Source organism: Aulonocara stuartgranti, assembly GCF_965226115.1.
Source record: "Aulonocara stuartgranti genome assembly, chromosome: 19".
Taxonomy (NCBI): domain Eukaryota; kingdom Metazoa; phylum Chordata; class Actinopteri; order Cichliformes; family Cichlidae; genus Aulonocara; species Aulonocara stuartgranti.
The window spans coordinates 11144808-11171118 of NC_138955.1; the positions used below are offsets into that span (position 1 = coordinate 11144808).

General features: G+C 40.3%; 1 protein-coding gene across 2 annotated transcripts in view; it reads right to left on the minus strand.

Moving 5' to 3' along the window:
* The window catches only part of fndc3ba (fibronectin type III domain containing 3Ba), an 89470-nt gene that overhangs the window by 60446 nt on the left and 2713 nt on the right, over window positions 1-26311 (minus strand). For both annotated transcript variants that reach the window (XM_082516951.1, XM_082516952.1), the window contains exons 2-3: window positions 7200-7345; window positions 3645-3720 (exon numbers count right to left, since the gene is read on the minus strand). In XM_082516951.1, coding sequence (XP_082373077.1) covers window positions 3645-3720; window positions 7200-7316 — 193 coding nt within the window. In that variant the 5' untranslated portion in view covers window positions 7317-7345. The remainder of the gene's footprint in view (window positions 1-3644; window positions 3721-7199; window positions 7346-26311) is intronic.

Sequence of the window (26311 nt, forward strand, 5' to 3'; positions counted from 1 at the left end):
TTAAAGGCTTTCTTTATGATACATTTGCTTGTTTGTACTGCCACCAACCTGGTGAAATGGATCTTGAGTGTCTCATTCTGCAAAGCATGCTCAATCAGAGGAGCGGTGTTCCATGGTGCTGGCCACTGTTCCCCCGTGTCAGCAGTGCGCGATTGCTCACGTGCTCAGCTTAGAGGGAACATTGGTGATGGCTCTGGCTTTTTAACATGTTCGGTTTGGTTCTTTGGTAGCGGGTCATGCAGCAACACAACAAGCCTTAGCACACATGCTCCACCAAGCACAGTCAATTAAAAAACAAAACAAAATCATAGCGTTAAGCAATACAAGAGGTGAAAGTTCTCCATTCACTGTGAAGGACACACTAACAGTTACTACTCATACTTCTCAGCCTCACATATACATTTATTATATTACAACAGAGAATAATTCCAAATGTCCACAGAAGACCAAGGCAAACAAACCCCATGTATTATACTGAAATGCATTTTAAAAACACTGCAGCCAGTAAACTGAGGACTTACAGGATTACTGCTCATTAACTAGAAAACTAATCAACTAAACCTTGTGGTTATTATCAACTACGCCCTAAATTTCAGAAGAAATTAAGCTGGTGCCACCCAAACTTCATGATGTCATATTCTCCCAGGCAGGGCACAGCTTCCTGCTCTTCACCCTCTGGCCTCATCATCCCTCGTAAAAGTCCAACAAAGACCAAACAACACAGTAAACCAACACAGCCTTGTAAAACACACACAGACACACACGCGCACACAACGCATATTAACACACTCACATTCCAGAGCAGGGTGCTCTAACACACCCTCGAGTCTTGTCCTTTGATGTGAGTGTGGGAAAGCTCAGGGGAATTGTCTTAGTGGGGGAGGGGGACAGACAGGGGGACGGACGGGGGTGGGGGGCAAAAGGGAGGAGGGGGAAGGTGGGAACAGTGAGAGGGTAGGAGTGTGTGTGGGGGGTCAGATGAATCTGGCCCCTGGATCACTGAAGGGTCATGCTGCTTCAACAAGGGATGGAGACATGCAGTCATACACATGCAGAAATGATGCTAATAAGTTGCTGGAAAGGATTTCAGGTCAAGATACAGTCTTTCACTGGATCAATGAAGGAAAGGGACACAAAAAAAGAGACGGTAAAGACAGATCTCTAACATATCTGAAAAGTGGTAAAAAAAATGGCTTTAAATATATATTTTAGAGCATTGTGAATTATTTCAATATGCACAAAAAAAGCTCTGAAAGGATTTCATACGCCCTGAGGTTATGGGATTCGTGGACCTTAGTAAGATTTTATGTACACTTTCAGCTAAAATAAAAGAACATAATTGAGCCTGTAGCAGTTAGCAGGGGTGTGGTTAATGAGCAGTACTTAACATCAATCCGGCAAATACAATAGCCTCTTCTCTGCTCCAGGTTTGCCTTAAGGTCAAGACAGATGAACGAGAGGAATAAAAAGGAAAAGGGAGGGAGGTAGCAGGAAAAGATGATGAGAGGAAGGAAGGGAAGAGAAGTGAGGAGAGGAGAGGAGAGGAGAGGAGAGGAGAAGGAAGGTCTTGTGGTTCATATGAAAGAATCTTTTCTGGCTGCTGCGTTGACGTCTTCAGGCTGGTCCTGCCTTGGCAGAGCATCCATGTCTGCGTGTGTACGTATATGCATGTTTGCATGCATGCACGTACCACACTGCAGCAGCTAAACAGAGGTTACTTTATATAAAAGCTGGTTCCTGGCTGTGCCCTGAGGTCTCTGTAATCTTGCTCTGTCGCACACACTTGCACACAAGTACACTGCAATGCAAACACACAAGCAGGGCCACAAATACACAAGCATGCGCGAACACGAACCTCTGAGGTCTCACTAATCACACTGAGTCTCTCTAAAGTGCAACTCAGTTATCCTTCGGAACACACTGCCACACTCCAGCTTTCATTAAACTCAGTGACCTCTTGCCGACTAAGATAGAGAGAAAGTTTGTGCGTATGTGTGTTTGTGCGTGTGTGGTCCTTCACATTAATAATATCTGCATTCAAAGAGGGCTCAAAGTCTGTAATGTTCCACCTAATTTGCTGTCTGCGACTGTAGTAAAAGGCACCAAAAAGGTGCACAAAGACACACATTGTGCCTTCGATGCCAAATTTTCAAGTACAAACACGCAACCACACAAACAAACAGAAAGCTGGCAGATCCCAGCTACATCAGTACTGTGTCTTTTTGCAAATCACTGTCTGGTATCCCTCTCATATATCCACTTTCTACATTAAACCATTCTTTCGTCTGTCGTTTAGCTGTTTTTCTACAAGTCACTAATTCACTTATCTTATCTGGCAACTGTATCTTCCCATCTTTGCATACATCCATTAAATCATGCACCGTTTCTATCTGGCTTTATCTGTGCCCATAGCTCTGCCTGGAGCAGTCTCTCTGATTTGAGGGGAAAATTGAATTACAAGGCGGGTGGAGGAAAAGGTGGTGGGATGCCATTTGTTACAACACAGTGTTGTGGTAATGCGTCTTTTTTGTTTTGTTTTTTTAATAAATGGGCGACAGTGACTGAGTCGAGACTGCTGTCTGTCTTTCTTTCTTACAGAAAAAAAATTCAAAGGCTGAAAAAAAAAAAAAAAGAAGGAGCGAGTGAAGAAGATGCAGATTGAAAAAGACTGAGAAGAAAACAAAGATGTCCTTTCAAAGTTACATTTCTGACATCATCAAAGTGAGACACAATTTCAGCAGAGTTGTGTTACTGCCACCTCCTTCCGTCTTTGAGCGATCCTAAGTGGCTTGTATTTCCAGTCTTTTCATGCACTGCTATCAGATGCAACCACAGTGAAGCCATGGCTGCCCACTCTGTCTAAATCTGTCATTGTGTAGACTATGCTTTCAATTAGCTGTACTTCATTTGGAGATAACACCCTTAGATCCCATTCCACTTGCTTTCCGTTTCCTCTTCCAAAGTTCTTCCTGCATTATTGACCAGTCTACTAAAAGGTCTCACCGTTTCTGGAGTTTCTGCATTTTCTGCATTTGTAGTCTTATATATACACTCGGAATTTCAAAAGGGTTGAAATCCAGCTGAAAACACTTCATTTCCAGGCTTTCTGGTTAGAAAAATAAACCATTAAACCATTAGCCATTGTGGTGGTTAATGATACAGTCACACTAATACGGACTGTTTAAAAATAAGTAACTTACTGGTCTGCATGTGCAAACACATGAGAACTGAAATGTCTGTCTCTCTGTGTTGGCTCTACCATGTACTGGCAGACTGTCTGGGATTTAAGTCTGACCAGGTAGAAAGGAAGACTTTTGAAAACTCTCTGAGACTTTATTGGACAGCTACTCCTTTGACATTGCTATGGTTTTCTCTGGTAATGGATAATACTCAAAGTAAAAGTCGATTATTTGCTTTCACATTTACCAATCAAAGATTTCTAAGCATAGACTGCATTAACATTATTTGTTTTTCCGTAAATGTTTTTAACTTTTAGGAGTCAGCCCAAAGATCTCATTTAAATCTTGTTCAGCCAGGATATAATTAAAATGATGGGTAATACTCTGTCTCACAGTGACAAACATCAGAGCGGCCACCAGGCTACATGTTAATATGATAACGTAATAATATCGTAGAGGACTGACCCTGGATGCATTGCAGTGAGCCGTCCTCTGCCCGGATAGTAAACGTCTCCCCCGGGTTCACCTGCACCAGGATTACCTGCACAAACACATAAAAAAAACAACAACAAAAAAAGAATCAATCAAACTTTGTGACAAAAATATCTATAATTTAAGGGGAAAAACATGTATTAAACATTTTTCTTTAGCAATCACAGAACAGGACAGATACTCAGCTAGGCAGAGCTTGCAGCAGTGACATAACACAATAACCATCGGCTCTCATAGTTCGGCAGAGAGTTCACACATATGAATGAGGTGTTAGAAAAGCTAATGGTGACACTATTGCTGCCATCTCACAGACTCTTATTTAAGAAAAGCCTTCATCTTTTAACCACTCTTACAAGAATAAAACAAGTATGCACAAATACATCTAACAGACAGATGGACGCACACACAGACAGGTGAGCGCACACAAATGAATTCAAAACACATGACATCGTTTCGATTTCTCAGCGCTTCTACCTAATGTGCCTGAGGGGAGAACGCATGCACCTTACCGTCATATTTTCCGCATACAGATTGTTCAGAGTGTACACGTGGCTGTACACATGAAACAGGTGCCCCTCCATTGCACACAAACACACACACACACACACACATACACGTATTCAGGCACACACGCATGCACACACAGGCACAGCCCTGTCTATGCTCTACAGGTGTGCCGCTGTAAAATCCTCATATCCTACGTTCCTTCTGTAGTGACTGCATCTTCTCCCATCTCAGCGCTAACCTGCTCCTCTCCCTCAGTCACACACACTCACACACTTCCTGCTCTGTCTGCTGCAGCGGCTGCTGTTGCTATGGGAACCCCCAGCACAGGGTGACCCATGTTTCCCAAGGATTGAGAAAACCCCTGCATTAGACCATGTAGGTGTGTATGTGTGTGTGTGTCTGTGTACTGTTATACCATCACATGTCAAGATCACTCAATGCGCAAAATAATCATGTAGCACATTTGTTTTGATATTATGACTGATTAATGAGACTATAATGACTCAGTCAGTAGTGATTAAGTCAAAGTGACCCAATTCTTCTACCTTTAGTTAGGATTATAGAAAACAAGCATATTTTTTAAGATTAAAACCAGAAAAGGCTTCTAAGTGTAACCACTTGTGATTTATGATTTAAAAGCTCCTTTTAAAAGGCATCAATTACAAATTACAAAAGTGCAAGAGCAGGGCTCTTTATTAAACACGGGAAGTTAAATTAGCAAACCCATACTGACATTATTCAACATTTTACATAAAAAGTGGCATATTGAAAACATTTCACTCAATGTTTCTATGGGCACTTTTGGACCACAGGATATCATTCACAGTTCTAGGTTTTAGGGTCTATTTTCACTTCCATAGACTTTCTCTGCAAAAGAGTAACTGAAACAGGATTACAACTAGTGCAATTACATCACCTTATAGTTTTGAATGCAAATGGCACTCTTTGGTGTGAAAGTGGTAGTGTGATGTTGTTGAGCTATATCATTAACTGCATGGGTTACCATCTTTGCTCTCATGTTCCTTAAGGTCTGAAGTGATTCTGAGCTGTTGTGAATATGTTCATTAAGATCTTGTACAGTACACTGGTTTCACACCAACATGGTTGTCACTAAAGCTTTTATGTTTTGAACTGTCTTCGGTCCACTTTTAGTGTTTCTTTCTCTCTTTAGATATTTATCTGGAAAGGCACCTATAACAAGTACAGCGGAGAAGCTTTGCACCATTTCCTCACTACTATCACTGCCATAGGTTAACAAGAAAATTCCTCAGAAATATTGAAGGGAAGCGTGTCCTTCCCTTTTACTCACTAGTCTCTGACCCATAATTCTGATGCACTGATCATAAACTAAAGAAGTAGACAGCCTAAACACAAATACATTTGTGTTTAGGCTTTCAGGTTTAAACAGACCCCTTCCACTATGGCTTACAAGTCTCATGCACAACAGTGGCCAGATATGGAAATGGATATGAATGTCTGAATATTGCAAATGTTTTGGACAGTGCTTTACAGATAATAACTAAAATAAATGTCTTTAATCAGATTGCAGATGGATTTCATAGCTTAAGCAATAATAGTCAATAATAAATTAGCGTGCCTAAGTCCATTATGTGGTTACAAACTCTCAGAAGGACCAGCACTCCAATTGAAACTGAATAAAATGATTTATAGGCATTTCTTCGGCATGTAAAACTAACTGACCGTCCTACAACAAAGAAATGTGACCAATACTGTAGATCCCAATAATATAGCTAATAGAAGGTTGTAACTGGAGCCTCTCATTGACTACATTGATGGACATTATTATTCAGCTACTTCAGGTTTCTATATATTTAAATACTATTACAGTAGGACAATTAAAAGTATTTTGATATTTGTTTTAATCACAATAGATAATTAGATAGTAACTAATTTTTCTAAAATATAACTAAGAATTTGAACACACTGTTGGATTTGATGTGATGAGAGAGCCTCCATAGTGAATTTTGTTTTTACAGACAAATTATGACAGAACGCTCTTATACAAAAACAGGCATGTATGTATACATGATCTCGTTGCATGTACCAAAGCCACTGACTGATAACCACAATCATAAACAGGTGAAGGTAGGTGGATAAAGAAACAAGGAAGCTGAAACTGAAGCAAGCCGACAAACACGTAAGTATGTATTCAGACTCAACACAGACACTTGCGTGCCCACACAGAAACGAATACACACACGTACACGCAGACAGACCAAGAAACAAACAAATAGACACACACACGCAGAGTCAAATCTATATAATCATCGGTCTAGATCACTGATTCCATACTGGGAACCAAGTTTTAAACTGCAGGGTGTTAGAATAAAAAGAGAGCCCTAACTGCTGTGTGCCGCAGCCAAAACCCCCCCATAACTGTTATGTGTTGCAGCCAAAACACTCCCACGATGCTTCCTCTGGACTGTGAGGGAACAGGCTGGGGATGGTGCATAAACATCATCATCCTTCATATACCAAAAACACACAGTGTGGGGGAAAAAAAGAAAAAAAAAGTGTGTGTGTGACAACAAGATTAGACCGAGGTGAATTAACTGTGATGCTTTTCATTACGCCGATCGCTTCCTTTTGCCTGTGCAAAGCCCGGGTGCGGTTTTGTACTCTGAAGGTGATCCAGTTGGCTCTACAGCACCTGATAAGATCGGTCTGTCACAGAGAAGCAGATGTCCGTGTGCAAACTATTGCAAGTTTGCACACGTAAAGGTTTGAAATCTATCAATAAAGCCATTCAGTGTTTTAAATATTGCCTTTAAAGCTGCGCCAAAGGAATAAGTAATGCATTTGAATATACCTGTATGTATTTAGTAGTTTATCTTCTGTGACACACGAGGGCTTTTCTCTAGCAATTTTTATGGCAACAATCCGTGTGGTAGGTGCTCAACTGACAACAGAGAAGTGTGCGCTGTACTGTTTGATGTACAGGAAATGCACATTGCAGACATGCGTGTGCGTTTGTTCGTGTCAGCGTGAGCGAGTATTTACCTGCTGTGTCGCATCGCCGTTAACCATGTGAGGCATGAGAGGGACCTCCCCGTTCAGGAGGGGGGGCGGAGCCAAGTCCAGCGGAATCTGGTCTGTCATCATCATTGTGACGTACATTCATGGAGAAATTGACTGAACTGCCCTACCTGGGAAAGTACAGAAATAAGAAATACATTAGTTACGAGCATTCATTCATTTAAAAGTCTGAAACTTCCTTGTGCTGAATGATTTCCTTTGAAGCTACTGTTGGCTATATTTCAAACACATTTCTTGTCTGACCAGATTTTTAGTTTCAGACCATCAAACCTACTTTTTGGAAGGAATTGTTGGACATTTTTGGGAAATATGCTTATGTCCATCTTGGCAAAATGTCTTTCCTTTTTATATTGACCTGGACCAAGAGGACAGCTAGCCTGACTTAGCCACAATGACTGGGAGCGGGTTGAAGCAGCTAGATAGGCTCCATTTTAATGTAACACAATCCACCGACAAAGCTCCCCAAGTCACAAATTAAGTCTAGTTTGTTTAATTTTCACATAAACTGAGTTATAAAAAAAGGCTTTGAGTTTTTTATGTTAAAGTAAACTTATGAGCTGCTGGATGTAGCTTCATTCTGAATGGGCAGACACTAAAAAGACATTGACTTTCTACTAAACTCTCGGTAACAAATATTTAACCATTTTGCAATTAAAATTAAATCTAGACTGTGCCCCACCTGTATTTTGCCAGCCTCCCAGTGTGTTTGCATTAGTGTTTACTGTGCAGATTCCTGATTAACAAAGCAATTTTCCACTTCATGTGAGCGTGAAAACCTTCTTGAGGCACTTTTATTAAATTTGTCTGCTTTGTTTAACTGTAGCCAAAACAGTTTTCATTCCTATGTGGATAAGATCTTGGATTTTCTTTTTAAGTGTTATATTTCTAATAACAGAGGTAGAGGTGAAAAATGATACAACGACATATACTCAAAAGAATAAAACTAGAATGAGCTACAGCAAAGAATTTAAAAAGTTTGCAGACAAACGCAGAGATAAAGCAAGATTGATTTTAGCAAGTATAACAAAAAAATACAGTTTTGCATAAGAGAAAACACATAGAAAAGGGGCATTATTCCACTGTTTCAGCTCACAATGAATTTGCACAGGCATATCAGCTTTCATAAAATACAACAAGTCATATCATGTCAATATAAAGGTAAAAGATTAAAGAGGCAAAGGAAAATGGAGATTAGAGTGAGAGACTAATTCAAAGCTCTTCCCACCAGCAATAGTCTGGTAAAATAGAGGAGAGATTATATCCTGTTTGGAGGATTAATTTTTATGAAAGAAACACTAAATGAATATGGTCTGGCTCTTATAGGTGAATAAGGATAACTGCACCTGCTCGTAGCTTTGAAAATATAACACAGAAGACGAGCATTACATGTAAACATGCAAAGAGGCTGCAGGAATGGGAAGTCTTTTCAGGTCTTCTGAGGTCAGCTGTGCTGGCACTCTTTGCAGAGTAACTGGGAGCTAAATCTAGAGATGGTTTCTTTGCTTGCATAATAAAGCGGTAGCAGTAAAACCAAAAAGCATAACTATGAAAAAAATAAAAACAACAACCAGTGCCATTCATCTTAAGTGGAAAATAACATGGCATCACCTAAATGGCTACAGGGGGAGAATTTAAAGGAAGCCAAGCGACATGTGTCAGCCGCGCACGTGGTCTTCATTAGGGCTGAAAACCAAGTGGCAAACCCTAACCTTAACAGTCAAAATGTATGTACTTCTACGTACACACAGCGAAAACCACGTAGATAAACACGCAAGTGTACCACTGAGGTACAGTTACATCACCCATGTAACTCATGCAGATGGGGGAAATATATACACACCCACGCATATACAACAGGTAAATCCAGGAACCCCGGCCAAAATATTCTGCAAGAGCAACCGAAGCTCACACATAAACACATACATAAGCACACACATACAGACGTGCACAGGTTCATTGCCAGAGGTGGATTTCTCAGTGACGTACAGGTTTAAATTTAAGGCTGCTGAGTGAAATCGCAGCTAAGGAGCTACTGACTAATGGCTCTAAGCTGCTATTAGCACACATATGATACACATACAGGATCAAATACTTTAAGTGAAGGAAACTTATGAGATATCCATTGCACTCACTCACAAGCTCGCTAAAAGGACTGTAGAGAAAACAGCTGCATGTTAGTGTGCGACTTCTCTTTCAGCTGGTCGTCTTCTAGCACAGACAAGGTCACAAGAAGGGTTAGTGGATCATACAGCTGTGGCTCATACTGTCGCATCATTAAAAACACACTCACACCACTCTTTGAACACAGTTTTAACAGTTTTCAATCTTTCTCTTCTTATTATTCTTATTTTTTTTCTTTGTCTGTCTTTAACTGTCTTTCTGACTCCATCTGAGCCCCGTTCCCAGCTCAGCCTGGCCATCCTGCGTTGAAAACACACACACACACACACACACACACACACACACACAGAGTTTTGTCCAGGACACATCACAGACAGATGGCAACACCACTGTCGGCTCTGCCAGGAAAAAGAAGAGCGAGACACAGAAGCTAGCAGAGAGGAAGAGAGGGGATAAGCAACTGTAAGATCAGCACAGATAATAAATAGAGAGCAAACTAGGTGAAGTACATTCCAGTACATGACCTTGTGTTCCTAAAACAAACTCAAAGTTCCCAAGGAAATTCATCGCATGCAGAAATGAGATTCTAATGTGCATTATGTGAACGATGCAAATAGAAACCTGGCGTTGGGTATCACTTGCAGGAAGTGTTTTCTGCATAATAGTAGAATTTTCAGCTGGAAAATCCACATTGTTTAAAAAAAAAAAAAAAATACAAACACAAAGAGTGTTTGAGAACTTTTTAAAAAAAATCTTCCTGAGATTAAGATGAGAAGGTGAATACCAATTTCACGTTTCTGTCTCGATCTGGGGCCATAAGACTTATTAGCTTAGCATAAAAAACCGAAAGAAGGTGGAAACACAGAAACCAAATGTAACAAAAATTGAGTAACAAAATTCAAAACTGACATATTTATTCCTTATAGACTGTAAAACTAAAAAAAAAAAAAAGATCTTGTTATGGTTTATGATCAGCAATAACAGGATCCCTACATTAAGTCCATGTGAGGGTCATTTTTTAGACACCTTTGGAGGTAGAAATACGATATCAAAGGTATTAAATTCCTCCTCTTGTTGAAAAAGATGCCGTTAGTTTATTTTCCAAAATGTCAAATTATTACCTTTCGTTCACAGAGCAGCCTGGAAACAAATACAATGGTGTTTTATCCAGCTTACAGATGTCTTATATCATTTCTTGGCATTGACGTTCTCCAAATTTAAACACAACCTTTTTGCTGCAATTTGGAGGAAGTGATGTGTAAAATTACATAGTGTAGAAGCAACTTTATGAAAAAAATAAAAAACTCAAAACTATTTCCACTGTGATGCAGGCTTCATTGTTGATTCTGTAAAAATCGCCTCAGACACACAAGAGAGGGAATACGCACTTTGTTTTGCAACTGTTGCATGTTGTCGAACAAATCCCATGTACATATTTGGAAATCTAATGCAATGATGAATGAATAATACCCTTTGTTATACAGTGGAATCATTACCAGGCGCATTTAGCTGCTGACAGCTTCAGACATCACTGTGCTCACACTCATGCACAGTTATACAAACACAGTCAGTGGTTTCTGTTCCCCAAAGGAATGCAGGAGGAATAAGGTGTTGATTCCCAGCGGGGATAAAATGTTAAATTGAAAAATTCCATCTTGAATCCAGAAAACAATCAACCACTTGTCCGTGTGTATGCGTGTTTGTGTGTATGTATGTGTGCGCGTGTGTCAGTATGGCAGAAAGCCTTGTGTAAGCATGGAAACTGCCTCTCCAACATAAAGATGCATAGAGTAAAACATACTCTGAGCTGAGATATATACACACTCACACAGTAAAACCCCAGATATTCAGGGGCAGCACTGACCTCATAACTTCAGTCGTTACTCATACAGTCATTCATCATTCACACACACGCCCAATGACTCCAGTTTGTCCATCCTGATGAAGCATAATGGATATTCACAACCACCTAACAGACTGTCTGATTTACTTCCAGTCGTCTGCTTCACACCTCATTCTCCCTACCATCACTTACACAGCCAAGGAAATATAAACACACATACACACACATTTGTGTAACAGACGCAGGTAAAATCTCCAGAGCCTGGCATTAAATCTTGTCTTGAAAACAGCTACTGAAGTCATCACATTAAGCAAAAAATAAACCCCATTCAAAGAGTCCAACGGAGAACTTTTCCTGTCAGCAGAAAGTAGACCACCAACTTCCACTTCTCTTTTTCCTTCTATGAATGAATTGCCTATAAACAAGAATTTAAAAAGACATGATGAAACTGATCAGCTCTACTTCTCCATCTTCCCGAACCGCATTTGTTTATGATGCAAAGAAAATAAAGCAGCGGGACTAAAAGGGGTTTCTCCAGGAAAGTAAAAGAAGCCACAGGACCTACATTCACTTCCTGACTGTAAATATCTACTACTTCTGCTGCACAAACTGACACTTTTGTTCCTCCAGCTGGGGGAAGAGAATCAATGTCATCCTTGTCCCGGTAGTCATCTTGCACAGCAACGCTAAATCAGTGTGCCTGACTCATCAGCTGTTAATGAAACTTACCAGACACATCCCCAGCCTTATATAGTAAAAGAGGTTAATGTTGTAAAAACCTTTAGTCTTAATAAAAGTTGAGCTTTGTGTAACCAAAGAAATGAATATTTTGACTAACTGTAAGTAAATTTGCACATTACCTTGAGCAAAACAACCTTGCTCTATACTCTTTTACACACTAAGATATAATCAGTCGGAAGTTCCGGCTTGTTATCTTTTTATTTGCCTTCAACTCAGTTCTGTCCCAAACATCCAGATTAATTTATCAAAAGTATAATCAGAAATTTGGCATTGGCCTCAATGTAAGTCACAGCATACTGATAGATGTAATGCACTACAAATGGGTTTCTTCTAAAATTAACTAAAGGTTCAGCTTTTAGTCAGTCTTTTTAAAAGCACATGACGCGCAGTGACACATGACTGACACCACAAGTCTTTTTTAGACGTGAATGACAAAAAGAGATAAGTAGTGATTTCAGATGCAATCCCACAGTTCCCCAAACTACTATCATCATGGGACAGGCAGTGGAGGAGAAGGCAATCTACAAGTCAAGACACTTGGGCAGGAAGCAGGTTGACTTTTAAGAGACGTTTCGCATGAACAGTTACAACATGGCCAGAAAGAGATTTTCTATCATTCTTACGACTGATCACAGTTTGTGCTGGTTACAAAACTTGTTACACCCCTACTTATTTTTAGATTATCTCAGTTTAAACAATCATGGCCCAACAGCTATGATAAGAACACTAAAAGTAACCAGCATTTGTGCTGACCTGGATAACGGTTTGTCACACAAACTAGTTTTGCACAGTATTCCCCAAAAGAAAGAAAAATGGAATCTCAGCACTATTATCCAGAACAACTCTTTCAGGGTCTCAGACAGTTCAAGCTGATTCAGGATTTTGGTGTTTTGATTATTTGTGCAAAAAGTGTCCTCCAGCCAAAGTAGCAGTTCTCACCAAACTGCAAAATACTGAGCAGGAATCTGAACTATGAAACTGTCTGACACACTTATCAAAAATACCAAATAACGAGAAAATGTACTGAACTGTCTGGGTTTTTTTTTTTTTTTTTGAGATTTTGTTTTGTAATAATAGTAATAACTATGTTATTTATTTAAAATAGGGTCTTACAATATTCAACAGTACATTTATCATGTTCTAGTTTTGACAGAAAATAATATTTAAACCAAAATTCACCTTTTATATTCACATCTCATTTATATTGTGGTATATCTCAATATCAACCGATATTGAAAAAAATAATGTGTTAGGCTTTTTTTCTCTCCATATCACCCTGCCCTACTATTGCGCACTTCATTCTTTAAGTCCTCCTTGTGTGTAGAGGCAAAACAAACATAAACCAGGTTTTACAAATTTCAACTGATTTTCATGTTGCTGAAGTTTAAAAACCTCATCAAATCTTTTTTGATTTTTCTTCCTCGTGACAAAGGTGTTAAAATGTGGCGTGCATATTGACTGTACATTCACAACAACAGTTCCGTTAACAACCAATGTCAGGTTTGTCCTTGCTGTGTGTGTCTAAATATATAAATAGACATCATGTGACCTAACTTTCTAAACATCAGCTGCTGCCTCACTTCTGTGTTTCTATTAGGGATGGGAATTTTATTTAAGGTGGAGAGGACAACAACAACAAAAAAAAAAAAGTTGAACATGAAATATCGAGAGGAAGAACTGAAACTTAGCTGTGCTTGTTACATTTGGAAATGTTACATTTGCAGAAAGGTATCAGTGATGACCCAGAAATCAACCTGTGACAATAGTTTCATAGGTGGGTGTAATACGTGAGCTCTAAACATCTTGTATATGCTTTTTTCACAAGTTTCCTATATAAACAAAACATAGATTGTGCTATTCATTTGCTTAGTACAGCACAAGCATATCTACATCTAGATGTGTATGTAAATGTGATAATGAAGAGTAGATAAGAAAGAAAAAGAGACGCACAGACCTGGTATCTTATTTCTCATGCTGGGTGTGTTAAACTGAGGAATGCACTCAGGTGTCAGTACTTAGAAACTAAATGAATGAGTGTTCACCGCAGTGCACACACAGGATCACACATGCACACAAAACAGCCACCACAACTGGGATTGGTCCAAGCCTTTTAAAACCAATCTTATCAGTTGAATCTGTGCTGGTTTTTAATACACACACACAGATGCATTGATACACGTTTGTGCGTTTGGGCAAGGGGGGGGAGACTTCTACATATGGTGGGAAACTGCCACAAACACCACTCCCATTCAACCCCAGCTCATTTTACAAAAGGTATTCAGTCTAGGAGAAACCTGCTCTCTCTCTCTTTCACCCTCTTTCTAATACACACACACACACACACACACACACACAGTGAAGGGGGGTGCAGGGAAGGAGAGAAGCAGAGGGCAGAAAGAAAGAAAATGTGGAGAGGACGGCAAAAAGGAATGCTGTGATTGTGCTTACACACACAAACACACACACAGGAACACACACTTGGGAAGGACAGAGAGGGGATTTATAAAAGATGAAACCTCTTTTGGGTCCCACATTGGCCGACAGCTTGCTGCACATATGCAGACAGTGTGCTTATGTGAGGGAGGGAGCAGCAGACAAACAAAATTCAGAGTTTCAGCTTGTTCTTCAATCTGACTGCATGCATTTGGCTTGCATGTGTGCGTGTGTGTGCGTGTGCGTGTGTGTGTGTGTGTGCGTGTGTGCTCTTATAGCTGAAGTCCTCTTGCCCTATAATTGCAGTAATGACATGTCATCCACGCAGAAGAACTCTGAACGGGTGGATTGGAATGCAATGGACACATACAAGCGCACACACGTGCTGCACTTCATACCGTGTATGAACAAGCTCCTCTCCAAACTACCTAAACTTAAACCTTTAGGGCACCCTTTTTCCTTCAGAACAGATGAGATCTGGCACCTAGAGAAACCACATCTAATGGCAAGCTAAACCAGCCAGATGCTGCATTTCACTTTTAACGAGTCTCTTTTAAAACCCTAAATCAGGCAAAATTTACCTCAATGCCACAACATACGTAGACATTGCTATAAACAGTGTTGGCTTTAGAAATCATGACAAATAACAACGTTTTAGGTGAAAAAATGTGTCTGCTACACAACGCAACCCAATGAAAGTAGAGAGAAAGTAGCCATTTCCAAAATGTGTGCATTTAGCAGCTGTCTTCCTCAACTACAAGAAATAAAATAAAACTAGGACTAACTGTAGAGAAGAACTTGAATTTTAATGCTGACCTGAAAGCTTTCTTCAGCTTCACCAGTACAGGCTTTTACTGTCTCTACTGCAACACTTTTTCTTTGCAATTTCTGCAATTTTTCTTGCCACATCCCCAAAAGGATGTGCATTTAAGCAGTCCTAGAGAATACCAAAAAAGTGTCCAAGGTTATACTGCGGTCACTGGCTTCAGATTGCTCATAACAAGAGGCAGATGAGAAACTATTAACAGTTTGCAGTTATTCATGTGAAATGCAGGAATGCTGCTCCTCTTAATGTCAGTGTCTGAGGAAATCTTGGACTTTATTACTATGTTGCATAAAAACATCACATGCTTGTCACCGTTTCAAACCTTGAATAAAATCATTCTTTCTCTTTCATTTTCTGTCTGCCTGTATTTATTTCTGTTTCCTCTGAATGCCAGGCATACTGCAGATCACCGTGCAGCCAGAGTGTAGGCAAGTCAAGACTTGGAGCCTGGTAAATGATGGCCTCAGCACTTCTTTCCCCATTCCCTCACTCGCACTCACACTCTCTCTCTCTCTCTCACACACACACACACACTGAGCATCCTGAGCGAAGCCTTTCTCTTGTGTCATCCTCTCATCCATGTACCCACATACCCAATGCACATATAAGGCCAGTAAAATAGGCAGCAAACTAATGACTCAGTGACTTTAGGTTAGTCTTCACTCTCCTCCCATGTGCCCTCATAAACTGAGGCTTTTTAACTCTTAATAAATTGCCAACTCTAACACAAGATTTTTTAAACTTTTTTCATGGTCTTATGTTACAAACCAAGCAGCCATATATGGTTCCTCAATAAAAGGGTTAATGGAAGGAGTTCTTACATGGTCACTCAAGTTGACAGTGTGCATGCTGACCAACTTCAGATAACTTGAATTGCAAGATATGTAATGTTTTTGCCTAAACTCATCTACTTCTTTTAAGAGCTAATGCACCACAAACTAAATCCTTACACCTTTAATCTGCATGTTGCCACACAGACTACTTGGGTTCCTAAGAAGTAGCTCAGCCCAGGAGTCCAGGATTTGACTCTTTTGCTAGGCGCTTCCTGGAAAGACCCCGCCTTCCTCGCATTCCACGACCCTGTCAAAATACGACCGATGTTTCCAACTGGCTGATGGGAAGCTATTAGCTCTCCTTATAGGCTGTTGCCGGAGCACTGGGCGGGGAAGTAAAAGCTGATCTCCAAGAAGCGGCAGCCCATTCCCAAGGAGAGAATTCAGTTACATAACTGTGCACATTAGCACACACAATGTCAGGAGAGCACCCTCAACACACAGTGGAACACAAAAAAGTGTCTAAGAGAAAGAGAGGTGAAGAAGCATAGGAGGTAGTGCCGAAAAAGACAGACAGGAGAGAAGCTGAGAATGACAAGAAGGGGGGAGAGGGAGGGAGGGTGTAGGTGAGGCATCATTTTTCCTTGGGAACAAAATCAAGAGGAAACGGCTATTTTACACTCAGGTCAGGAGCTGTGGGAGAGGACTTCCAGCCAGGGTGTGTGTGCGTGTGTGTTTGTGTGTCTCTGAGCAAGACAGAGAAAGGTTAATTGGTGGATGGTGGAACATCACTTGCATCAAGCCGTAAGTGGCAAAGCAGTGGAATGAAGAGAACTATGCCAAGAATAGAGCACACCGACAAACACACACACAAACAGCTGAGACAGGCCTGGAGTTTAATGAAAAAAATAGCAATTTTGGTGTTATTAAATACATATAATCTGTTGCTTGTTTACAAAGGGAGGTATTGATAGTAATCTGTTAAAGTAGAGAAGGGCAGCACAGGCGGTGTTAAAGAAGAAGGGGTGGGGGTAGTGATAAGACCAGAGAGGGGAGAGACGAGGAGACTGAATGGGGATGGGTAAAAACAAGGAGAGACGAGGGTTGAGTGTGTGGTGAGAGAAATGTGTGGAATTCTAATTGTGTTATTGCTGCAGAACAAACATTAGTCCTGCCTGTCATTCCGCAGACAGCAGGCTGTGAGAGACTGTGTGAGTGAAAGAGATGGAGAGGGAGAGAAAATTGAATGAATCCGGTAAATTAAGGGTCAAGCCAAGAGTTTCAGACAGGCTCTCCCCTTTTTCCCCGGCTATTTATGAAGGCAGAGTGTTTACAATCAGCTCTGTGTTGCTCTGGGAGTTATGTGTTTGCTGCTAGCTTTAGCACAGCACAGCCCGCTCCAGCAGATGTGTGCATCTGCCTGCAAGCCCTCCCTCTTGCAGCTGTACGGCTGTGAGTTGGCCTTGTGTGTGTGATTTTGTGTGTGTGTTTGTGTGCTTGGCCAGTAGGCAGTAAACCCACAGTAGAGGCCTGACAGTCCAACGCCTGCCACGTAGCACCGACGTAACTTCAGAGGAGAGAAGATCTATATCCAAAAACTCTCCTGTGTGTGAGAAAAAAGGTGTATGCGTAAGAAAGGAACTAATAAATGAAATAATGTGGGTCATTGTCTGAGAGTCTGAGTATAAACAGAGGCATTGCAGATAGCCATACACAGAAAGACAAAGTGACTCTGTGATACCATTCATCCCAGTCAGATGTTTCCATCAATTACATCACCCAAGACCGCCAATCTCTCGCTCTTGTCTTCCTGCTGAGAGCTCCTTTAACTTAAAGATGTTAGTGGCCTGAAACTGAAACTAAGAATTTTGAAACCCAGTGACAAGATTTTTTTGAGAGCGCAGAAATGTAATTGGCCAGTGTTACATATGATCCATTTTCATAGCTGTATCCAAGCAGCCCTGCAGCCCTGGACTTGCTCAGGCATCCCTCGACAAATGAGAGCACAACAGTTAAATGCAAAAGTGACAGGACATTAGCTTGTACATATAGCCCATCGACTTATTAGTACAAAATAAAAGGGTGATGTTGTAATATATCACTGTGCAAATAGTGCATCTAATAAGTCTGATACACCCACCGCTATGGAGTGGGCATGAATGTATACCACCTCCTTCACGCTCCCTGCAAACCCATTCGAAGCGAACTGTTTCAAGGAAAAGTGTGGAATATTTTCCAACCTGATTATCCCAAAATTGGCCAAAGTTCATGTGCCAAACTGTCATATGATGTCAAAAACAACCAGTTTCCCACTTATACTAAAAATACGTAATTAGCAGTTTCCTTTTTGCCTCAATATAAAATAAACACAATGAAATAATATGCTGACATATATAATAATTTACCAATAACATAATTAAACCAGAGCATTTGAAAAAAGTTTTTTTTGTCCTAAATAATGACATTGAGACATTTAAAAACTGTAAACGTAGATCAGTTTAAAATACATCAGTCTCCTTGATTACAAATAATCATCATGAGCCCTGGAAAAATAAAACATATTGGCGGACGTCTTATAAGAACATTCTGTATTTTGTTGGTGTTTTTGTGTGTTACAGAGGAAGTGGCTATTCTCCCACAAGCACATGAACATGACTCACTCTTCTTCATGCCAGCGCTTCCAGATTTTTCTTCTCCATTTGTCCTTTTCTCCCCTTACTCCTCATCTCTCTTTCCCTCTATCATCCCTCCCTCTCTGCCGTCTTCCTCCCATCCCACAACAGTTAAGACTTTTCCCCATCAGATCCAAAGAAGCTGAGGATTGAGAACTCAGCTCAAGGACAGCTCACAGCAATCTCTTTCCTAACACCTTGGATCTCCAAGGCTCAGTCTGGCCACGCCGGGGAAGGCCAACCTACAGGCCAGGAGACTAAAGGCTGAATTGGTCTGACTGGTGGGCATGACAGGCGTCATACACACAGAGGCCGTCTGGGCGCTGGCTTAACATGGCTAACCTGCTAATGCCCAAGTTAAATGGAAATCAGCAGATTAAAGTCCATCTACTCCTAAAACCCAAAGATTATTAAAGGTTAAGAAATTCTTGTATGTCTTAAGTCTCAAGTCCAGGTTTTGCAAGCAAGTAATCACTAAACCTTATTGATCTTTACCTTTAGGTAAGACTGCATGCCATTTTCAGAAGTGTTTTACTTTGTCAAACAGTTCTAAACGCAAAGACTACAAGAGAAAGACAAAGTCGAAAAAGTGACAGAATAATGAAACAAAGCAAGATAGCGCTGGAGTCAATAACCGACATGCGTTTTATAAAATTATCCACATTGCAGACTTTCAGCAAAACTGATAAACACACTATTTGCATTTCATTTACATCTCAGATCGGCCAAATATTATGCTAGCATGCCATTATAGGACACTAGCTCCACATTCTCATTCATCTCTCATCCACTACCTCCTCTCATTTTTCCAGGTTATTGCCATGTAATGCAGTTGGATCCATGTAATACAGTGCTTTAGCATAAATCAGATTCTTTGCCTGCAGAGCTGGATCTTCTTCAAGTTGACAGATTAGATAGGGCTGGGTGTGTGTTGTACACAACTTTTGCGGTTGCATGCTTTTTGAGGCTCAGCTGCTGATTCGCACGAAAGAATCAGCAGCTAATGAACAGTTAAACTTTGATTTCCGTGCACCATGTACTCCCTCCCTCATCTTCTCATCTCATCCTGGGCCCTACTTTCAGCTTTAACCTATTGCAGCTCTCCCCTGCCCCTGTTCCTCCCCCTCCATTCTTACCTCCCCACACTATTGGCTCAACTTCTCAAACAACCCCTCAGCCTTCAAAAGACAGCCGCCCATTCAGAAGGTTTTGGGTTAGAATGGGGGAGGAGAGCAGCACAGACTTGTGGAAGTTTGAATGGTGGGTGGGAGGGAGGTGTGGGGGGCGGGGTATAGGTCTCTGATTCCCGCTAAATTGTCCCACATGGCTGAGCGTGCTTAGTTTAAACAAACACAGCCACTTCCTCCTCACTGCACACATCGAGCACACAGACAAGCGAGCATGTGCATACACACACACGCACAATACACACCAACAGGGTGCACAGGCATGCTTAAACTCCAGTATACACAGCATGGGCACACATGAACATAATACATTGTATACCCTAGCAAGCAGCAGACAATACTCTTATTCTAAAACTCCAGCCAGAAAAGACAAAAAAAAATTACATTAAAACCAGCACATTTGGGAATGTGTTAAAAACTGCTTTTAGAGCGCCTGTGCATATTTATACCTTATGACCAATATTACTAACTAAATATTACTTACTTGGCTACTTTGGCAATCAATTATTCAAAAGATTTTTCCATTTTATTTCAATTCATATTTCATTCATATAGCAGGAGTTCACCATAACACTTGCCTCAAGGCTAAAGCACAGCAAAAATGTATTGATTTCTCAATTTTTCTTTCCCATGTTTTTCATATTTAGTGAGTTTGGTCTGGATGTCTGATGATGTCAATGGCAAAATACCTCAATTTTTAAAAAAAACGAGTTAGTTGTGATATTTAAACACGCTGAGTGTTTAAACATGAGTATTAACATAATTGTATTTAGACAAGTAAAAATCACTTTTTCTTCTTTTACCAAAGACCTAACTTCTCTGTCTTAAAGACCTCTTAAAGACTATGTATTTCAATGAAGTGACCTACAATCATTGTAATTAGCTCTGCATTACAAACGGCCTATGAAGAGAGGTGAAGGAGGACAACCGCAGAGTCCAGACAAAGAGCGCACATTCAATGCCAGTGGACCTGCTGCCATCCAGACCTGCACACACAGCATGTCTTAGCCACTAATGCTGATCTCCATCGAGGCTGGATGCCATGAGTCTTAATTAAGACAGCCATGCAAAGTCAAGAAGTGAATAATTCTACTCCCCAACCAACCACCACCATCCCCCTATCACACACACACACACACACACACACACACACACACACACACACACACACACACACACACACACAGAGAGAAGCCCAAACTCTCATTTGCAGATGGATGAGTGTGTAGATGCAGACAAACCACCAAGAGAGACTCGGATTTTATGGGTCAGGAAAAGCTTGCTCAGTGAGTAGTGTGTAGATGCCTGTGTGGGCGCTGAGATAGAAAAATCATTTAGTCACACCTACACGAGAAACCTGTTGTGTACTTGTGTTTATGAATGTGCATGTGTGTGAGTGTGTGAAAGAGAGAGAGGAGGGAGCGAGTGCACGCATCAGTGTTAAATCCATTAGAGGAAAACTGAATTGGGCTGAAAAATGAGAGAAGACACTTCTGGGAATCGCAAGCCAGTTGAAGGTGTACATACAATCACTTGCTCCCTACGATCAAACACACACACACTTATAACACCCCTCCCTACAGCTTGGGGTCACAGGGTCACATTCCTTCTCTTCAATCAGCCTCAGGATTTCACACACTACTTTGGGGAGGGGAGAGAGGGGATGGAGGGGAGGGGGTGCTGTGTCTGTGGATTTCAGTATGGAATATTTTATTGATTTGTGTGTGATCCTGCTTGCAGGTAAGGGGAAGAAAAGTTCAAGAAAACAGAGGTCTGAGGCCATGTGTGCACAAAGCTTAAATAATTTGAAGATACACTTTTCAATCTTTTTTTAAAAACACCCTCTTAATTACTTATAAGTTATTAAGGTAACTAGGCCAAGCAGTTAAGGATTTCTCATTGTTACAATTTACAGGTGCCATTTGTAACACATAATGAAAACTAGAGTTGTTTTCACGGATATGTCAATGGCCAATATGCTCTCCTCTGATCAGTTTCTCACTGGTCAGGCAGTAGCAGGTCTTACTGCTGCATCATCAGTAGCTTTCGAGGATTAATCTTTCACATTTGAAAGCAAGAGGAAGAGGCCTGCTATGAAAAATGGAAAGAGACATTCCCCTTCTCGTCCCCGTTCACTAAACATTTAGTCAGATCGAGCTTCAAAATAACTGGTGCCATGTCAAATAAGTTGTCACGGTTATTTTAATTTATTAAAACAAACGGTCAAAAAGTCAAGTGTGCACCTTGGAGCAGGAAATATCACAGCTCAGCATTCAACATGACAGATAGTGTTAAAAAGACAGGCTAACCTGTGGGTGTTAGCAGGCTACGTTAGCATCCGTAGCTTGAGGCTTTGAGATTCATCATTTTTACATTTCGCTGATAAATCTAATATTTTTTACTGAGCATTTATTTCCTCCTTTTGCTGAGCCCCAAACTAATGGTGAGCAACATGGCCAAAAGATCACAATGATAACATCAGTGTTTTACAAGCAGTGTGGCCATTTAAGCTTACGTCGAGCTCAGGTGTTGATGAGCGCCAGGATTTTCTTTTCCTTTAAGGAGAATAGCTGCAACTCTCAAGGTAGCCACTGTAAGTTATTAGCCTTCTGCTCGTGTTAGGCATTTTTACACATATAAATCGGCTTGAGAAAAAAAACTATAAAGAAGTTCAAAAACAGGGAATAAGGAGCCAGGAAAGTGTTATTAACTAATACTGATTTACGAGTTCAGCTTAAAATCGTTCATCGCCGTCTCTTTCCTTTTGCTGTTGTTGCACATATGCAGCTCCACTGTTCTGTCTGAAGTTTAAGGAACCGCCCGATCGAAAACTTTCTTGGCAGAAACCTTGCACACGATGACCTTTTGGGGTAAGATCACTCTTTAAGGTCACAATCTACAGTGTGCATATGGCTATTTGGATACAAAGCCTGGCATTTCTAGTCGCACAAATCCCTGCTTCATGGTTTTGCTATGATTTCATTCTGCTGACTAAACATGTTATTTCACGATGCTTTCCACTTTCCATTACTCCAACCACAATGTTTTCTTCCGTTTAAAAAATAACTTCTGACACTTCCGATATAAATAATTCATCCAATGTGTCACAACCAATCAGTTTGCTTAGTTCATGTGATAGTTTGGACGGGGCTGTTTCTTTGTTAGTTTTAATGACAGGATCCTCTAAGAAACGGATCGGAAGTCAAATTAAGATTCCTCCCCTTCACCCTTAAATCTGGCCCAAATATATCCTTCATGTGAAGTGACAACATGTGAAGCACTGCCACACACACATGCACAGTTGCATTAATCATACATACAAATAATGATGGTCACATACAGAGAGACAGGCATACTAAGAAGTCTTATATGAGTTCTAATTTTGGTTTACAACATAAAAGAAACTGAAAATAACTAGTTACAGATTCAGTTCCCCACTTCAGTGCACACACACACACACACACACACACACACAAGAGAGACTTAGCCAACTGCAGATTTAAGACACTTGAGATAAACACTCAAAATGCTCACAGCCAGGCATAAAAACAGCCATTAACGACTGGCGGAACTTTCCATGGGCCTGCCAACCAGCAACACCAACACGCCTGGCATGCTAATACAAGCACATAAAGTTAACTGAGTGTGTACATTTCATGCATATGTGTTAAATCAAGGCTGTGTCTGTGTCTTTGTGTGCATATATATATTATATATATATGCACAATTAATGTCTTTGGCCAGCTGACTGTGCATGCTCACACAGAGGCATCTCTTCAACAAGCCATTTCTATGGATGATACCGCCTAGGGCCTGTGAAAGGGCAAAAGGAGGGCAGGGTGACCGAGAGATACACACCTCATTTGAATCATTCAAACCTTTTTTTTTTTTTTTACCTTAGATACTAAGTTGATGATAAATTTGGCAGCCGGCCTTCTTGTTGTGAAACTTTTACCTCTTTGTCAAAATTCTTTGACTCTATCACGTTAACTATTAGTCTGTGTCTCAGCAGGTGAGATGTTTCAATAGCACCAGTTGGTAAAATCAAAGATTTAAGCGAGGGCACAAGTTGAATCATGTGCCAGTATTGCTGTGCATTGAAATGCACGTAAGGTATTCGAATATACGTGGCTCAAATTTCTGCTTGTGGCTCGACTTTAAGTACTGTTCCAGCTTATGCGTCATCTACCCTCATATAGAAATATGGCTGCAACTAATGATTATATTCATTAGCTCTGCTTAAACAAAGAGAGAAGTGAATCATGTTTAACATTGTTCATGTGCAGTGATGCTTGGATATCAACAGAACAGGTCAAATTTTTCTAAGTTACTAAAATGGTACAAAAGCTTAATTAACCATTATAACTTTCTTTAAGTGACTGGTGTAAGGGTCAAGCTAGAGTGTATTCCATGCAGCACATTGGCAGACACCAACACACAACATTCAGTGTGTAAAACATCAAAACAAAGGGGAAATTACTTGTATAGTTTCCAGGTATATGCCTTGAAATAGCTTTTGCCTAACCAGGAGTCTAAAGGGGTTCTGAAAATGACCCAGGGTAACCTATTATTTAAATTACTGACAAGAAAATAACCATCAATCATTTAATTCATTAACGAGCTCCTCGTTTCTTTTAACTGTCAAAATGTAATAAATCTGCTGCATAAGAACAGCAGTTTGTTTTCATTTTTTAAATGCCCTATTAGGTTGTTTAGTTTAGTCATTATAAAGATGTTTACTTAAAAGTGAATGAACACTGTTACTATTTTCTTTGCAAAAAAGCATTAAGAGGAAGTTCAATGACCTTTCATGACAGTCTTTGTAAATATTTATTTCCAAAAATATTCATTCAGTTGCATCACATTTGAGAAATCCTGTCTGTCTTATTTTAGACTGAAACTCTGAGACTGAGATTGTTTGAATTATTTTATCAAACACTACGATTAGCAAAAGAAGAAGCCAAGAGAAGAGGAAAGAAAAATGCAATGGAAAAGGGGATGGGAGGGAGGAGATGGGGGAAGAGAAGTTGAAAGGCTTCTTTCATCTACATCTGAATCAACTGTCAACAATACAGGAAATTATCGAGGGAGACAAAAAAAAAAAAAGAAGGGAGACGGGATTCTGGAGAGCAAGAGGGGCAGGGAGGAAGGCAAGGAGGACGAAAGAAAGGGCCGAGAAGGGTAAACATTACAGTTCTATGCCAAGCAAACATTAGATGCTGGGATACTTCAACAAAAAGCCACCGTTCATTTGGGAGAGAAGAAGATGGAGCAAGAGAGAAAGAGTGGGCGAAGATGCGAGTGTGTGGCAACAAGCAGAGACACCCAGTCAAAAGCTGGGAAATGGAAAGTGAAAGCATGGAGCGTCAGACAAACAGCTGCTGTTGTTAAATAGGACAAAGCGTTTTTTTCTCATAACACATCCATGCATCTCTTTCTCAGTGTCTGTTTGCACAATATCCTGCAGCAAACACGGGGTTTGACCTCATGAATCAGATGAGTCATTTGTAACTTAATGTAACTGTATATTTGCATACACACTTCATGAAACAAATCAAGAGATGCAGCACACTAAACCTGCACTACAAATTCATCCTGTAGGACATCATTACTCCACACTCGTACGTTATCTTGAACAAAAAGACAGTGTTACTTACAGTAATTAAAAAACCAGAGAGGCAGCAAGGAGATAATCTACAGAAATCCTGCTTTTGCACTTTAAGTGTTGACCTTTTGACCTCACAGTAGAGGAACTCCTAATCACATCCAACTTACAAATAAGATAACCTCTCATCACTGTCAAGGAAATGCACCTCCGAAACAGTAACAGTGAAGGTAGCAATTTTTCTGGGAAGCACACCTGTTGCATTCGGAGAACCAGATGGCAGAAGAGACAGCAGGATACATAGAAACTGCAGACATACAGTAGAGCGGTGAAGCACAGTGCACAGCAAACACACACCAGTTACTAGAAGGAAATATTCAGAGCAAACTGATGTATTTAAATGGTCGGAATCAGTACTATAAATAATAATTACTACTGATTATATGCAGACATGACAAGAACTGCAGATCATAAATGTAACAAATTTAAATTTGCATAGACTGTGCATGTTTTTCTTCTTTTCTAAAGCCTTTGAAGCTGACACACTTGTCTCTTGAACTAAATCACCACTGTGCTGCAACGACTAATTCAGCAAAGCAACAATTATTTTCAAATCTAATCTTGCTTATTTGGTCGATAAAATGTCTACAACTATATAAAAACTATAAAAAAAAAGTCTAATGCCTGAAAAACTACAGTAACAGGAATTCATGAGGAGTTTTATCATAAGTTTCTTCATGTTTGCCTCTGTTTCACATGCTCACACACACACACACATTCCAGGGCAGCATTGTTTTGTCTATGTAACTCTATAGCTGCATCTGCCTGTGTTCCTGAAAAACAAGAGCTACTTGGTAACACTACCCATTTGATAG